This window comes from Schistocerca nitens, chromosome 2 (genome assembly GCF_023898315.1).
Source record: "Schistocerca nitens isolate TAMUIC-IGC-003100 chromosome 2, iqSchNite1.1, whole genome shotgun sequence".
NCBI lineage: Eukaryota > Metazoa > Arthropoda > Insecta > Orthoptera > Acrididae > Schistocerca > Schistocerca nitens.
In genome coordinates, this window is record NC_064615.1 from 578,631,780 (window position 1) to 578,648,401 (window position 16,622).

General features: G+C 41.2%; 1 protein-coding gene across 1 annotated transcript in view; it reads right to left on the reverse strand.

Annotated features, from left to right (window-relative positions):
• Nucleotides 1-1,733: 1,733 nt before the first annotated feature.
• The window catches only part of LOC126236629 (U3 small nucleolar ribonucleoprotein protein IMP3), a 122,483-nt gene continuing 107,594 nt past the window's right edge, over nt 1,734-16,622 (reverse strand). Inside the window, exons 5-6 of the mRNA XM_049946077.1 lie at nt 2,363-2,418; nt 1,734-2,286 (exon numbers count right to left, since the gene is read on the reverse strand). Coding sequence (XP_049802034.1) covers nt 2,395-2,418 — 24 coding nt within the window. The 3' untranslated portion in view covers nt 1,734-2,286; nt 2,363-2,394. The remainder of the gene's footprint in view (nt 2,287-2,362; nt 2,419-16,622) is intronic.

Genomic DNA, 16,622 nt, shown 5'->3' on the forward strand with positions numbered 1-16,622 from the left:
GATGAGATACAGAAGAAGGCTGAAGATTAGATGGGTAGATCATATAACTAATGAGGAGGTACTGAATAGAATTCAGGAGGAGAGTAATTTGTGGCACAACTTGACGAGAAGAAGAGATCGGTTGGTAGGACATGTTTTGAGGCATCAAGCGATCACCAATTGAGTAGTGGAGGGCAGCGTGGAGGGTAAAAATTGTAGAGGGAGATCAAGAGATGAATACACTAAGCAGATTCAGAAGGATGTAGGGTGCAATAGTTACTTGGAGATGAAGAAGCTTGGGCAGGATAGAGAGGGAACTGAAAAATTTACAATTTGCAATAAATGCAAATATAGATGTGAGTTCCGTCTCAAAGTGCAATAACAATGCCGCTTCATAGCGAATTGTTTCCGGATGAACTATTTCATCACAGATAGTTTGCAAGAACTTCATTTTCTGCATGTAAATACCAAAAATGTACTCAGTTTTCAGTTATTGGTATTGCAAATCATCTATTGATGCCAAATTTCTAAAGATATTGTGCTTAATAATGTGTCTGCAAAATAAAAAATGCAAGAACATAACAAGTATCATTTTGCTCAATGCTCTGTTGTTAGGTCAACTGTGTGGTCTGTATAAAAAACATGCCTTGTAATGCAATGTAGGACTCAACTGTGGGGCCTAGCATTTTATAACAAAGCTATGAGTATGTTTGTCTGCTAGCTAAAGTTCAAAAGCTTGTATGTTGTGGATGCTTTAATATGGCAGTTTTAGGTGGCAGGTGTTTTGAACTGTGGTTGCATCAAATAGAGGTAGAGATTGGGCCAGAAGTACCTTGTTTATGACACTGCTAACATCAGCAAGGAATTGCAGGTAGCTGTTATCAAATACTTTGCTTCGTGCCTGCCTCACTGTTTGTACTTTCATTTTGAAATGAATGAAGAAACTAACCATAACCCATCATAGAGACTGAGTACAATGATCAAAATACCAGAAAGGATTGGGTATCTGCTGTTGTAGAAACACAGAACACAAGTTGTAGGCTGGCTGCCCTACGATTGCTCCTCTCCCCTCTGACATAATTCTAGTTTGTTTACAGTCATGGCCAACTGCTAGTCTTTAGTTCCTGCACTGAGACCGGGAAGGGGGGAACTGTTATCATATCCTGATCATGCCAAAACTCTTCCCGTAATGGGTCGCTTGGCTATGAATGTCCACGATAGGTTGAAACAAATATTCTGCAGATTTTCCGATCATTGAAATGGGTGTGAGGAAAAATCATGCCGAGAAAGACATTAAAGCAGAGGTGTGAAAATGGTGCTGTTTCTCAACAGAAACAAGTGTTTGTTGAAAGCACAAGTACAGCCAAAAGAAAAAGATAAGTAAAGACCATTTCGGCGGGTGGTGGGGCTGTTGAAGTGTTGCAAAACCACACATTCCAGTCAAAAAGCTCCAAAATCATCCTTTTCTTCTCAGTCAATTTCAAAGCATTAAGTCTTTGTCTTCAGGCATGGAGCACGACAACCTTTTAAATTTGTATCTGTCTTAAAAAAAAAAAAAAAAAAAAAAAAAAAAAAAAAAAAAAAAAAAAAAAAAATCTGATGCGAATTTTGCTAAAAACAGATGCCACATTTCCATGTCTCTGTCAATAAAGCTATTCTGTTTATCTGAGGTAGGACTAATGGTCCTAATATTGAAATATGCTATTATTTGATTTACCTTGTTTTAAAACTCCACTGTAAAATGAAAGAAAGAATGATGTTAAAATTTTAGTGGACACAGAAGCTCAAATCACTAAAAGGAATGCATGAACATTTCATGAATTATTTTTTTAAAATTTATGTTACCAAATTCTCTACTGACTAAGTGCACAAACATTCACAGTTTTCCGTCAAACAGCATTATTTTGTGCAATCATCCTGAAATACATAATTACAAACTATCACTGTTCTCTTGAGACCAGTCCTTGCTTTTGTTCCACTTATGATCTTGAATAGTATATGATATATACACACACTTCAATACATATTATACCATAAATTACAACAGAGGCAACAATAAATTACAGTGTAACATTATTCATCAAAGGCAGTTGTATAAATAGCATAACATTTTTTGAATGCAACTGCAGACAAAAGTCAGATGTTGCATCGAGTCCCCTCAAAGCACTGCAGTAAAGCAATAAGAAATCCTTGCTGCCAACTTGGCCATGTTCTATTTCAGGCCTCTTCCATTGTTTTCAAATAGTTTGAAACGAGATGCAATGATATTTTAACTGCAACCTGCATCTCAGAATTTGATGTAGAAATCTGGAAATAAATGTATAAAAAACCAACAGGATAATATGGACAAGACAAGAAAATTCTGTGAATTAATTTAACTCACCAAATGTGGAATGGTCCTGGCTCAGATGTTTTTTACTGCATTTCATAATCATCAAACTGCAATCAACAGAGAAACCTATTACAATGTGCAACAGGAAACATAATCCATAAATGGAACAAACACCATATGTAGAAAATCTAATAATTAGCATAAAAAGCATTCAGGAATAATCACAGAACATTCCATGAAAAATGTATTCCTAAAACATAACATTTCATTCAGAAATTTAGTTGGAAAATAACTTATATGGCAACAAAAGTGTACTATACCGTTCTCTTTACAGACCTTCAAGCATTCATCCTGCCATAAGGTGTACAACATAGTGCCTAATTAACATTTAAACACAAGAAATAATGAAATAAATGTATATTTCTAACAAACTAGGTTACTGAAAGCCTCTCCAGTTTCATATGAGTTAAAAGTTTATTTCAATTTCTGCGCAACCCACCCATCATTTTGCACAACAATGTGCAGACTCATATAGTGCGAGCTGTGGCTGCTCTGTTCGGTCAGTGGGACCAGGAAGTACTGTACTATGCACCATACTACATGGACTTCAGTCCTTGTGACTTTGATTTGATTCTGAAGATGAAGGAACCACTTCGTGGCGTTCACTTCAGAACTGTTCCAGAGATTCGACAGGCAGTAGACTGCTCCATTTGCACTATCAACAGAACAGGCTCTGCTAATGGTACACTACGCCTTCCACATTTCTGGCAATGGGTTCTACACAACGCTTGTGACTACTTTGAATGGCAATAACATGTGCAAACATCTAACTCTTTTGTATGGGTTGTGAATAAATAGTTGCCACTATTTAAGTTACAACCCTCGTACTTCTGCAAGTATTTGACAATGCTGAAAACATTTTTCTACTCTGATGTTGGTACTTCAGGAAGAGGGTTCCAGATGGATTCAACAAATTCTCGAGGTGATGAAAATCATTGTCTGCACAACTGTTTGTTTGGCATAAAGGAACAATAAGAAGTCTTTAGGCAATGAAGCGGGTAAATACTGACACTGAGGCATTAGTTTGATGTTCATCTCCATCAAATAATCATCTGTTTGATAGCTGTGACTGTCACAACAAAGAATTATTAAATGATGTGACTTTCCTGTCCCCCCCCCCCCCCCCTTCGAGTCCATCACTGACCTCTGGCAAACAAGTTGCTGTACATCATTTGACATAAATTCTTCTTTGACTCTTCACAGCAATGTCCAGTGTAACCACAGAAACAAGTGGTCATTATTTTGGAAGGAACAAACAAATCTGAACAAACCACCCTGGAACACACAAACAACTAATAGCTGCTCAGTTTCCAGTTTGTAAAGACATATGCAAGATTCACATCATGTTAAGAGGTTCAATACCGATTTAGCATTTTCTCAGTTGGATTTTCTGAGAATTTCCTTCCACCAATTGATACGAGTCTATTCACAGGTTTTAGTTAAGTTTTGTGGTATCCATCATGAAGTGACCTTTTCCACAACTAAATGTTCATGCAATAACAAATTTATTGCAGTCTTCAATATGTGTATCCTCTTCAATCATGTTGCATACAGTATCTATGTTTTTTGGAACGACAGTTGATTCTGGTTGACCTCCACAAAATTCGTCATTGAGGGAAGTGTGACGGAATGAAATTCGAAAGACTTACCTTAGGGGGAAAAAAGGACAGGTATACACTCGCACATACACAGACACAAGCAGACATTTGTAAAGGCAAAGAGATTCGGCAGAGATGTCAGTCGAGGCAGAAGTACAGAGGCAAAGATGTTCATTACAGGTGAGGTATGAGCGGCGGCAACTTGAAATTAGCGGAGATTGAGGCCTGGTGGGTAACGGGAAGAGAGGATATATTGAAGAGCAAGTTCCCATCTCCGGAGTTCGGATAGGTTGGTGTTGGTGGGAAGTATACAGATAACCCGGACGGTGTAACACTGTGCCAAGATGTGCTGGCTGTGCACCAAGGCATGTTTAGCCACAGGGTGATCCTCATTACCAACAAACACTGTCTGCCTGTGTCCATTCATGCGAATGGACAGTTTGTTGCTGGTCATTCCCACATAGAAAGCTTCACAGTGCAGGCAGGTCAGTTGGTAAATCACATGGGTGCTTTCACACGTGGCTCTGCCTTTGATCTTTTACACCTTCCGGGTTACAGGACTGGAGTAGGTGGTGGTGGTGGTGGGAGGGTGCATGGGACAGGTTTTACACCGGGGGTGGTTACAAGGGTAGGAGCCAGAGAGTAGGGAAGGTGGTTTGGGGATTTCATAGGGATGAACTAACAGGTTACGAAGGTTAGGTGGACGGCGGAAAGACACTCTTGGTGGAGTGGGCAGGATTTCATGAAGGATTGATCTCATTTCAGGGCAGGATTTGAGGAAGTCGTATCCCTGCTGGAGAGCCACATTCAGAGTCTGATCCAGTCCCGGAAAGTATCCTGTCACAAGTGGGGCACTTTTGTGGTTCTTCTGTGGGAGGTTCTGGGCTTGAGGGGATGAGGAAGTGGCTTTGGTTATTTGCTTCTGTACCAGGTCGGGAGCGTAATTGCGGGATGCGAAAGCTGTTGTCAGGTTGTTGATTTAATGGTTCAGCGATTCCGGACTGGAGCAGATTCGTCTGCCACAAAGACCTAGGCTGTAGGGAAGGGACCGTTTGATGTGGAATGGGTGGCGGCTGTCATAATGGAGGTACTGTTGCTTGTTGGTGGGTCTGATGCGGACGGACGTGTGAAGCTGGCCATTGGACAGATGGAGGTCAACGTCAAGGAAAGTGGCATGGGATTTGGAGTAGGACCAGGTGAATCTGATGGAACCAAAGGAGTTGAGGTTGGAGAGGAAATTCTGGAGTTCATCTTCACTGTGAGTCCAGATCATGAAGATGTCATCAATAAATCTGTACCAAACTTTGGGTGGCAGGCCTGGGTAAACAAGAAGGCTTCCTCTAAGCGACCCATGAATAGGTTGGCGTACGAGGGGGCCATCCTGGTACCCATGGCTGTTCCCTTTAATTGTTGGTATGTCTGGCCTTCAAAAGTGAAGAAGTTGTGGGTCAGGATGAAGCTGGCTAAGGTAATGAGGAAAGAGGTTTTAGGTAGGGTGGCAGGTGATAGGCGTGAAAGGAAGTGCTCCATCGCAGCGAGACCCTGGACGTGCGGAATATTTGTGTATAAGGAAGTGGCATCAAAGGTTACAAGGATGGTTTCCGGGGGTAACAGATTGGGTAAGGATTCCAGGCGTTCGAGAAAGTGGTTGGTGCCTTTGATGAAGGATGGGAGACTGCATGTAATGGGTTGAAGGTGTTGATCTACGTATGCAGAGATACGTTCTGTGGGGGCTTGGTAACCAGCTACAATGGGGCGGCCGGGATGATTGGGTTTGTGAATTTTAGGAAGAAGGTAGGGGTGCGGGGTGTCGGTGGGGTCAGGAGGTTGATGGAGTCAGGTGAAAGGTTTTGTAGGGGGCCTAAGATTCTGAGGATTCCTTGAAGCTCTGCCTGGACATCGGGAATGGGATTACCTTGGCAAACTTTGTATGTGGTGTTGTCTGAAAGCTGACGCAGTCCCTCAGCCACATACTCCTGACGATCAAGTACCACGGTCGTGGAACCCTTGTCCGCCGGAAGAATGACGATGGATCGGTCAGCCTTCAGATCACGGATAGCTTGGGCTTCAGCAGTGGTGATGTTGGGAGTAGAATTAAGGTTTTTTTAAGAAGGATTGAGAAGCAAGGCTAGAAGTCAGAAATTCCTGGAAGGTTTGGAGAGGGTTATTTTGAGGAAGAGGAGGTGGGTCCCGCTGTGACGGAGGACGGAACTGTTCCACGCAGGGTTCAATTTGGATAGTGTCTTGGGGAGTTGGATCACTAGGAGTAGGATTAGGATCATTTTTCTTCGTGACTAAGTGATATTTCCAGCAGAGAGTACGAGTGTAGGACAGTAAATCTTTGACGAGGGCTGTTTGGTTGAATCTGGGAGTGGGGCTGAAGGTGAGGCCTTTGGATAGGACAGAGGTTTCGGATTGGGAGAGAGGTTTGGAGGAAAGGTTAAGTACTGAATTGGGGTGTTGTGGTTCCAGATTGTGTTGATTGGAATTTTGAGGGAGTGGAGCTGGAAGTGGGAGATTGAGTAGATGGGAGAGACTGGATTTGTGTGCAATGATTTACCAATTGACCTGCCTGCAATGTGAAGCTTTCTATGTGGGAATGACCAGCAACAAACTGTCCATTCGCATGAATGGACACAGACAGACAGTGTTTGTTGGTAATGAGGATCACCCTGTGGCTAAACATGCCTTGGTGCACGGCCAGCACATCTTGGCACAGTGTTACACCGTCCGGGTTATCTGGATACTTCCCACTAACACCAACCTGTCAGAACTCCGGAGATGGGAACTTGCCCTTCCGTATATCCTCTCTTCTCGTTATCGGCCAGGCCTCAATCTCCGCTAATTTCAATTTGCCGCCACTCATACCTCACCTGTCTTTCAACATCATCTTTGCCCCTGTACTTCCGCCTCGACTGACATCTCAGACAAATGTCTGCTTGTGTCTGTGTATGTGCGGATGGATATGTGTGTGTGCGAGTGTATACCTGTACTTTTTTCCCCCAAGGTAAGTCTTTCCGCTCCCGGGATTGGAATGACTCCTTACCCACTCCCTTAAAACCCACATCCTTTCATCTCTCCTTCTCCTTCCCTCTTTCCTGACGAAGCAACCGTTGGTTGCGAAAGCTTGAATTTTGTGTGTATGTTTGTGTGTCTGTCGACCTGCCAGCACTTTCATTTGCCTACGTGGAATGTTTCCATATATATATATATATATATATAAGAGGGAAACATTCCACGTGGGAAAAAATATATCTAAATATCTAAAAACAAAGATGATGTGACTTACCAAACGAAAGCGCTGGCACATATATACATAAAAACACAGATGATGTGACTTACCGAACGAAAGTGCTGTCAGGTCGGTCCTGAATTGGGGTGTTGTGGTTCCAGATTGTGTTGATTGGAATTTTGAGGGAGTGGAGCTGGAAGTGGGAGATTGAGTAGATGGGAGAGACTGGGTTTGTGTGCATGGTAATGTTGTATGTTGTATCGACCTGCCAGCACTTTCGTTTGGTAAGTCACATCATCTGTGTTTTTAGATATATTTTTCCCACGTGGAATGTTTCCCTCAAGATGATGTGACTTACCAAACGAAAGTGCTGGCAGGTCGATAGACACACAAACACAAACATACACACAAAATATATCATGCAACAAAACACTTCAGATCCACTTCTCATTTTTCACAATTCTGTTTCTGCAAATAAACTATTCAGACACTCTCTGAACTATCATTGTTTTAACAATAACAAATGACAAATTTCAAAACAATAATAAATGTCACATCTTGATAGTGATCATTTGTAAAAATTTTCACGGTGACCCTCACATTTGGTTGTTGTACTGATTGTGGAAAATAGTGCCATTTCCTCAGTGTAGCAGCAGTTTCGGTACCTCCCTGAAGTCGAGGAGGATGCAAAACTTTACATGACATTTTGAAAGTAGAAGCCCCATTCTTTCCCGATTACTTATACAGGGTGATTCAAAAAGAATACCACAACTTTAGGAATTTAAAACTCTGCAACGACAAAAGGCAGAGCTAAGCACTATCTGTCGGCGAATTAAGGGAGCTATAAAGTTTCATTTAGTTGTACATTTGTTCGCTTGAGGCGCTGTTGACTAGGCGTCAGCGTCAGTTGATGCTAAGATGGCGACCGCTCAACAGAAAGCTTTTTGTGTTATTGAGTACGGCAGAAGTGAATCGACGACAGTTGTTCAGCGTGCATTTCGAACGAAGTATGGTGTTAAACCTCCTGATAGGTGGTGTATTAAACGTTGGTATAAACAGTTTACAGAGAATGGGTGTTTGTGCAAAGGAAAAAGTTCTGGTGCTACTGTAACTGTACTACAGTATCTGGAGATGTTAGAGAATTGGCTGTTCCCTCAGCTCGAACAAGAAGCACAACAATTCATATTTCAGCAGGATGGAGCGCCACCACATTGGCACTTATCTGTCCGCAACTACTTGAACGTCAACTACCCGAGGCGATGGATCGGCCGCCAGGCAGCCCGTGACAGAGCACTTCATCACTGGCCTCCAAGAAGCCCTGATCTTACCCCCTGCGATTTTTTCTTATGGGGGTATGTTAAGGATATGGTGTTTCGGCCACCTCTCCCAGCCACCATTGATGATTTGAAACGAGAAATAACAGCAGCTATCCAAACTGTTACGCCTGATATGCTACAGAGAGTGTGGAACGAGTTGGAGTATCGGGTTGATATTGCTCGTGTGTCTGGAGGGGGCCATATTGAACATCTCTGGACTTGTTTTTGAGTGAAAAAAAACCTTTTTAAATACTCTTTGTAATGGTGTATAACAGAAGGTTATATTATGTTTCTTTCATTAAATACACATTTTTAAAGTTGTGGTATTCTTTTTGAATCACCCTGTATAATCCTAATCGAGATGCAGAGAAACCACAGTTAAATACCCAAGACAATATCAGTTGCTGATCATTTGGATACTCCACTCTTCCCTCACCACCCAAATTTAGACCAATACCTGTCCAACATCCATCTCCAAATCCAACAAGGGCATCACCTACCCCTGCTGCACAACTTAATCGTAACAGAAGTTTATCTTTCGTCTATCGACAAACGAGACCTGTGATGGAATGCTGAGATGACATTCACTTTTATACACCAGAGGAATTGCAGCAGACCATGATAAAAATGGCCATGTTGCACTGAAGGCATGCCAATCTACGCTTCACCAATTTGTACGCTATGCTACGCATCAATTTCTCGACCTCCGCTATCGGATGGAGAAATGTAGGGTCCCCCTGAATAGGTCAGGCGTCCACTACACGCAGGAAGCAGCTACAAGGGTAGCAGAGTACGTGTGGAGTGCACATGTGGGTTTTTTAGGTTAGAGAATTCCCTCCCTAGGCCCAACAAGACGCCTCCTGAGACGTGGCAAGAAGACGCCTCCTGAGACGCGGCAAGGTAGGAGTAGGCAAAATGCAACAGGGAATAACAATATTAATGTGCTAATAGTAAACTGCAGGAGCGTCTATAGAAAGGTCCCAGAACTGCTCTCATTAATAAACGGTCACAATTCACAATGCCCATATAGTACTAGGGACAGAAAGTTGGCTGAAACCAGACGTAAACAGTAATGAAATCCTAAACTCAGATTAGAATGTATACCGCAGAGACAGGCTGGACAGTGTAGGGGGAGGCGTGTTTATAGCGATAAGAAGTGCAATAGTATCGAAGGAAATTGACGGAGATCCGAAATGCGAAATAATTTGGGTGAAGGTCATGGTTAAAGCAGGCTCAGACATGGTAATTGGATGTCTCTATAGGCCCCCTGGCTCAGCAGCTGTTGTGGCTGAGCACCTGAAGGATAATTTGGAAAATATTTCGAGTAGATTTCCCCACCATGTTATAGTTCTGGATGGAGATTTTAATTTGCCGGATATAGACTGGGAGAGTCAACGTTCACAACGGGTGGCAGGGACAAAGAATCCAGTGAAATTTTTTTAAGTGCCTTATCTGAAAACTACCTTGAGCAGTTAAATAGAGAACCGACTCGTGGCGATAACATATTAGACCTTTTGGTGACAAACAGACCCAAACTATTTGAAACAGTTAATGCAGAACAGGGAATCAGTGATCAGAAAGCGATTAGTGCATCAATGATTTCAGCCGTAAATAGAAATACTAAAAAAGGTAGGAAGATTTTTCTGTTTAGCAAAAGTGACAAATGGCAGATTTCAGAGTACCTGACAGCTCAACACACAAGTTTTGTCTCAAGTACAGATAGTGTTGAGGATCAGTGGACAAAGTTCAAAACCATGGTACAATACGTGCTAGATGAGTATGTGCCAAGCAAGATCGTAAGAGACGGAAAAGAGCCACCATGGTACAACAACCAGTTAGAAAACTGCTGCGGAAGCAAAGGGAACGTCACAGCAAACATAAACATAGCCAACGCCTTGCAGACAAACAAAAATTACGCGAAGCGAAATGTAGTGTGAGGAGGGCTATGCGAGAGGCATTCAATGAATTCGAAAGTAAAGTTCTATGTACTGACTTGGCAGAAAATCCTAAGAAATTTTGGTCTTATGTCAAAGCGGTAGGTGGATCAAAACAAAATGTCCAGACACTCTGTGACCAAAATGGTACTGAAACAGAGGATGACAGACTAAAGGCCGAAATACTAAACGTCTTTTTCCGAAGCTGTTTCACAGAGGAAGACTGCACTGTAGTTCCTTCTCTAGATTGTCGCACAGATGACAAGATGGTAGATATCGAAATAGACGACAGAGGGATAGAGAAACAATTAAAATCGCTCAAAAGAGGAAAGGGCCGCTGGATCTGATGCGATACCGGTTCGATTTTACACAAAGCACATGAAGGAACTTGCCCCCCTTCTTGCAGTGGTGTATCGTAGGTCTCTAGAAGAGCGTAGCGTTCCAAAGGATTGGAAAAGGGCACAGGTCATCCCCGTTTTCAAGAAGGGACGTCGAACAGATGTGCAGAACTATAGACCTATATCTCTAATGTCTATCAGTTGTAGAATTTTGGAACGCGTATTATGTTTGAGTATAATGACTTTTCTGGAGACTAGAAATCTCCTCTGTAGGAATCAGCATGGGTTTCGAAAAAGACGATCGTGTGAAACCCAGCTCGCACTATTTGTCCACGAGACTCAAGAGGGCCATAGACACGGGTTCCCAGTTAGATGCCGTGTTTCTTGACTTCCGCAAGGCGTTTGATACAGTTCTCCCCAGTCATTTAATGAACACAGTAAGAGCATATGGACTATCAAACCAATTGTGTGATTGGATTGAAGAGTTCCCAGATAACAGAACGCAGCATGTCATTTTCAATGGTGAGAAGTCTTCCGAAGTAAGAGTGATTTCAGGTGTGCCGCAGGGGAGTGTCGTAGGACCGTTGCTATTCACAATATACATAAATGACCTTGTGGATGACATCGGAAGTTCACTGAGGCTTTTTGCGGATGATGCTGTGGTATATCGAGAGGTTGCAACAATGGAAAATTGTATTGAAATGCAGGAGGATCTGCAGCGAATTGACGCATGGTGCAGGGAATGGCAATTGAATCTCAATGTAGACAAGTGTAATGTGCTGCGAATACACAGAAAGAAAGATCCCTTATCATTTAGCTGCAATATAGCAGGTCAGCAACTGGAAGCAGTTAATGCCATAAATTATCTGGGAGTATGCATTAGGAGTGATTTAAAATGGAATGATCATATAAAATTGATCGTCGGGAAAGCAGATGCCAGACAGAGATTCATTGGAAGAATCCTAAGGAAATGCAATCCGAAAACAAAGGAAGTAGGTTACAGTACACTTGTTCGCCCGCTGCTTGAATACTGCTCAGCAGGGTGGGATCCGTACCAGATAGGGTTGATAGAAGAGATAGAGAAGATCCAACGGAGAGCAGCGCGCTTCGTTACAGGATCATTTCATAATTGCGAAAGCGTTACGGAGTTGATGGATAAACTCCAGTGGAAGAGTCTACATGAGAGACGATCAGTAGCTCGATACGGGGTTTTGTTGAAGTTTCGAGAACATACCTTCACCAAAGAGGCAAGCAGTATATTGCTCCCTCCTACGTATCTCGCGAAGAGACCATGAGGATAAAATCAGAGAGATTAGAGCCCACACAGAGGCATACCGACAATCCTTCTTTCCACGAACAATACGAGACTGGAATAGAAGGGAGAACCGATAGAGGTACTCAAGGTACCCTCCGCCACACACCGTCAGGTTGCTTGCGGAGTATGGACGTGGACGTGGACGTAGATGTATATCTGTGGGCACAACTGAGATGTTGAGAAAAGAAAAAATATATATATATATCATCGTCACACAACAGTTTCCAAAAATATAGAAAACATTGAACTTACTACAACATCAGGCGACAAGAAGAACCGCATGTCAGTGAAGAGTGTTGCAGCCCACACTCTCGTCGATGGACCTTGTGTATTTTTTGGATGTTCACTTAATTTTAGCTTGGATATAAATGATACATTCTCACATGGAAATGGATGGTTCACTGTTGCATAGTGAGAGGTGTTAGTGGAGTGTCTAGTGTACCTGGACTTGAAAGTTTTAATGATAGAGATGTAATTGCCTACTGTACCTACCATATGTTTGAAATTGCTAATACAGACTTTGGTAAATCTGCTTATGATATATCCAAGCTAAAATTAAGTGAACATCCAAAAAATACACAAGGTCCATCAACGAGAGCGTGGGCTGCAACACTCTTCACTGGAATGCGGTTCTTCTTGTCGCCTGATGTTGTTGTAAGTTCAATGTTTTCTATATTTTTGTAAAAATCATGAAATTCCAATGTAAAATAGTTGTCCCCTCCAAAAGCTTTGGCACATTCTCAACTTCTATTGTGTTCAACATGTAGTCATAGAGTTAACAATTTGGAAAGCCTGTTGGTATAGCTCCATAATAAAATTTCAAAACGGGGAGACAAAGGAAGTCTTAGTTCAGTCCTAGACTGTTGAGAGGCAAATTTGATGGTAGCTTTGGAGGTTTACCACACACATCTAGTCAAATGAAGCGTGCGCACGAACAACACTGTATGGCACATTTTGACATTTCGTAGAATCGCGTGGAATAATGCTGTATACGGCAGTTTACATCGCCTGCTGTTATAATAGACATATTCACCGTCTGTGGGGCAGCACTAAACAGCGATGAGACGTGCACAGTTTTCACGCAGAGGTGCGAACAATGCTGGATGTTACAAGAAGCGGCAAGGTGACACTTACCGCAAAGTGGGTTGAAACGTGCAAATAATGCACGGAAAAGGAAAATTAACATTGGTGGTTGACAGGATAATAAGAGGAAAAGGCGTCGTGATGCTGGACTGGAACATAAATCACAAAAGGGAAAGGTAGTTCCTGAGAAACAGCCTCCAACACAGGTGAGTGGAATAATGCTGTATGGGTTTTGTAAAAAGGTGTATGTCTTTAGAGAAGCATATGTGTCCTGTAAAGTGGCGACGTTCCCTGTAGAGTACATGGCTCTAATGACATGTTATGTGTATCTTCTGAAAACGTTACAGTAAAAGTATGTAACGTGAATGAAATTAACTACAGTTCTGTAGTTATCATTGACGAAAAAATAGAATACTCAGTCTGAGTAATGCTATATTATTAAAAGAGAATGTGAAATTTGATAATCTGTTTGAATATTAGGTAGTAATAGTGATTGTTTTCGTGATTCAGGATCGTTTATGCAATGCAGAAGTGTGCTCAAAAGAAGGATGCAAGGACATAAATCTGGAAATGAAGTTAAAGCTGTACGAAGAAAATTATGCCTTAACATACAATAAGCAGTCCATATACTTAATAAAATCCATGGAAATAGGCGAGCCAGCCAGGCGCAAGAGAGGTAAGACAGACGATACTTCACGGAAACAAGCTATTTTCAAATACAAAGTTTACTCAAAATTAGTGTGTCAAAAAACATTGCTTGACATATTCTCCATCACCCAGCCACGAATGCAGACTCTGCAACATAAAGTAAAAGGTGGAATAACCACTCTTAAAGACGGTAGAGGAAAACATTGCAATAGGCCACATACCGTATCAAATGACAGGGTTCTTATTCGGCAACACATATCGAGTTTCCCAAAGCAGATGAGCCATTACAGCAGGAATAAATCCTCAAAAGAATGTCTGCACCCCGATCTCAACTTCTGTAGAATGTATCGGTTGTTTACCGAAAAGTTACCTGATAAGTCAATAAGCAGGTCATACTATCAAAGTGTGTTTCAAACAGATTTTAATCAGCGTTTCGGAACACCTAGATCAGATACTTGCAGACTGTGCGATTTGTTGTTTAACAAAATGATTGCAGCTTCAGATGAAAAAGAACTGCACAAGATCGAAATTGAGAGTCAGTTGCATCATTCAAGGGCAGACCAAGCATACAAAGCCCTAAAAAATGATACGAAAATGGCTAAGAGGAATAACAATATACATGTTATATGTGTTGACCTACAACAAGTTTTACTTTGTCCTACATTGACTCATTCCACGGTATTCTACAAGAGACAGCCGTCGTCGTATAATTTCACGATTCATGACTTTGGTATTGGAAACATCACCGTAAATTTGTGGGATGAATCCACCGCAAGAAGAGGTTCAGCCGAAATAGTTTCCTGTCTGCTTAAATTTGTGATACACAATTATGATACGCTTGAAGAAGGTATGGAATGAAAACTGATTGTTTGGTCTGACCGCTGCGTCGGGCAGAACAACAACAACTGGAGAGCTGTTCAGCTGCAAGTACTTTACAGAAATACATCAAAAGTTTTTGTGTTCGGGTCACAGTTTCCTACCTTGTGACAAGGATTTTGCAGTCATCGAGAAAAGAAAGAGTGTCAAAAGTTATGGTTCCTTCAGAATGGAAGGCCTTTGTCAATTCTTCAAAACAGACCATTCACGAGATGATGATGGAAGACTTCAAGGACATAGGATCCATCGAGTTGCTTTTGAAGAAGCCACATGCTTTAAAAATAACCAATGTACTTTGGTTGAAGCTGTGTAGTGACGATCCTCAAGGTTTAAGTGTGCGCCGAACTCACAATGTGCTTCGCCCATGGGAAAGACACTGTATTGTAAAGCATGGTTGTGAACATCAAGTAAAAAATTGTCCATTGCCTTCTGAATTCCGGTTGCTCTATAATGGGACACTGAAAGTTCATAAGGAGAAGAAAAGGGCTCTATTGGACATGACGAAATATATGGAACCAAAATACAGGCAGTTTTATGAAAACCTGCAGTGTGACAACTGACTATAATGTACTAGATTTGAGCCTAAACTTGATAAACTAATGTTGTATTATTTTTTTTAAGATCAAGCTATTCAGTTTACAATAAATATTATTTAGTATCTTGTTTTAAATCTCATACTTACTATTTTTGGATTCTAGTCACCTTATAATTACAGCAGAGGACTGGCTGATCTGGAATAACATTGTATATCCATTGCCATACAAAGTTATTCCATTTTAAAACTTACTTATTATCGAAAAATCTGTGCTTAGTGCAATTTTAAAAACCAGAAATTAGTATTTTCCACAGTCTGTATGCACAAACAATACATATCTGCTATTACATTATTATATTGTATTAATTCTCTGGAACTAACAGTTTTTGTCAATTTCCCAACAACTGCAAAATGTGCCGTACAGCATTATTCGTGCACGTGCTTCAAATATTGGGGCTGGGATACACTTAACTATTTGGCCATGGTAAGTTGACCCTGACAGTTGGGAACAGCAGGAGGCATGCCTCGCCTCCACCTTAAGATTGTCAAGGAGAGAAGAGCAGTGAGGTGAGGGCAACACTGACTTCTTCCTGCAGTGCTGGCACCATTACTCACATTTTGAACTTCTTTGAAAAAAAGAGGAGACCCTTGTGGAAAAAATGGTGGCACTTCGAAACAAATGAATACCTTCCAACCAGTAGCAATTTTCTTCACTAATGGCAGCATCTGCGTATGATGTGGTGGTCCAGGAAGACAATTAGCAGAAATTGGTATAAAGACTGTAAGACAAAAGAGAACATTGGAAGAGGCTCTGTGAATGAACTGGCTAAGCAGAAATGTTTTACGAAGAAGAAGAAGAAGAAAAGCGCCAGTAAAAAGGTTCAACTTATTGTGGTCAAACATTACACAAACAACTCAAAAACGTAGCTTCCAGAAAATTATGAAAGTCAGCATTAAAACAGAGAGGCACAAATATAATAAAAGAAAGAAAACCTGAGTCTTCTAGATGGGATCAAAGTCTAATACAAATCTTTTCTTTGTCTCTTCTTTGAGAAGTATTAATCAACCGTATATTTTAGTGTTTATTCTTGTTGATATCCACAAGGACATTTTCAGTTCTGTTTCTTTTCCAATTTCAGATTTTTAATTTTCAGTGTTAACCTAACATTATTAGTATATGAATAAAAATATTTAAAAAAATATTTTGCAGTTTTGTTTACTATCTCATTTCATGCATTGAATTTAAACATGCACAGATGGTGATTTCCATACATTAACTCAGAAAGATGACATTCTTAATCATATCAATAAAATAGGAAGACACACTTTGCTTACCATAATGAACCTTTTAGGTATCAAAGTAATCTACCTTCGAA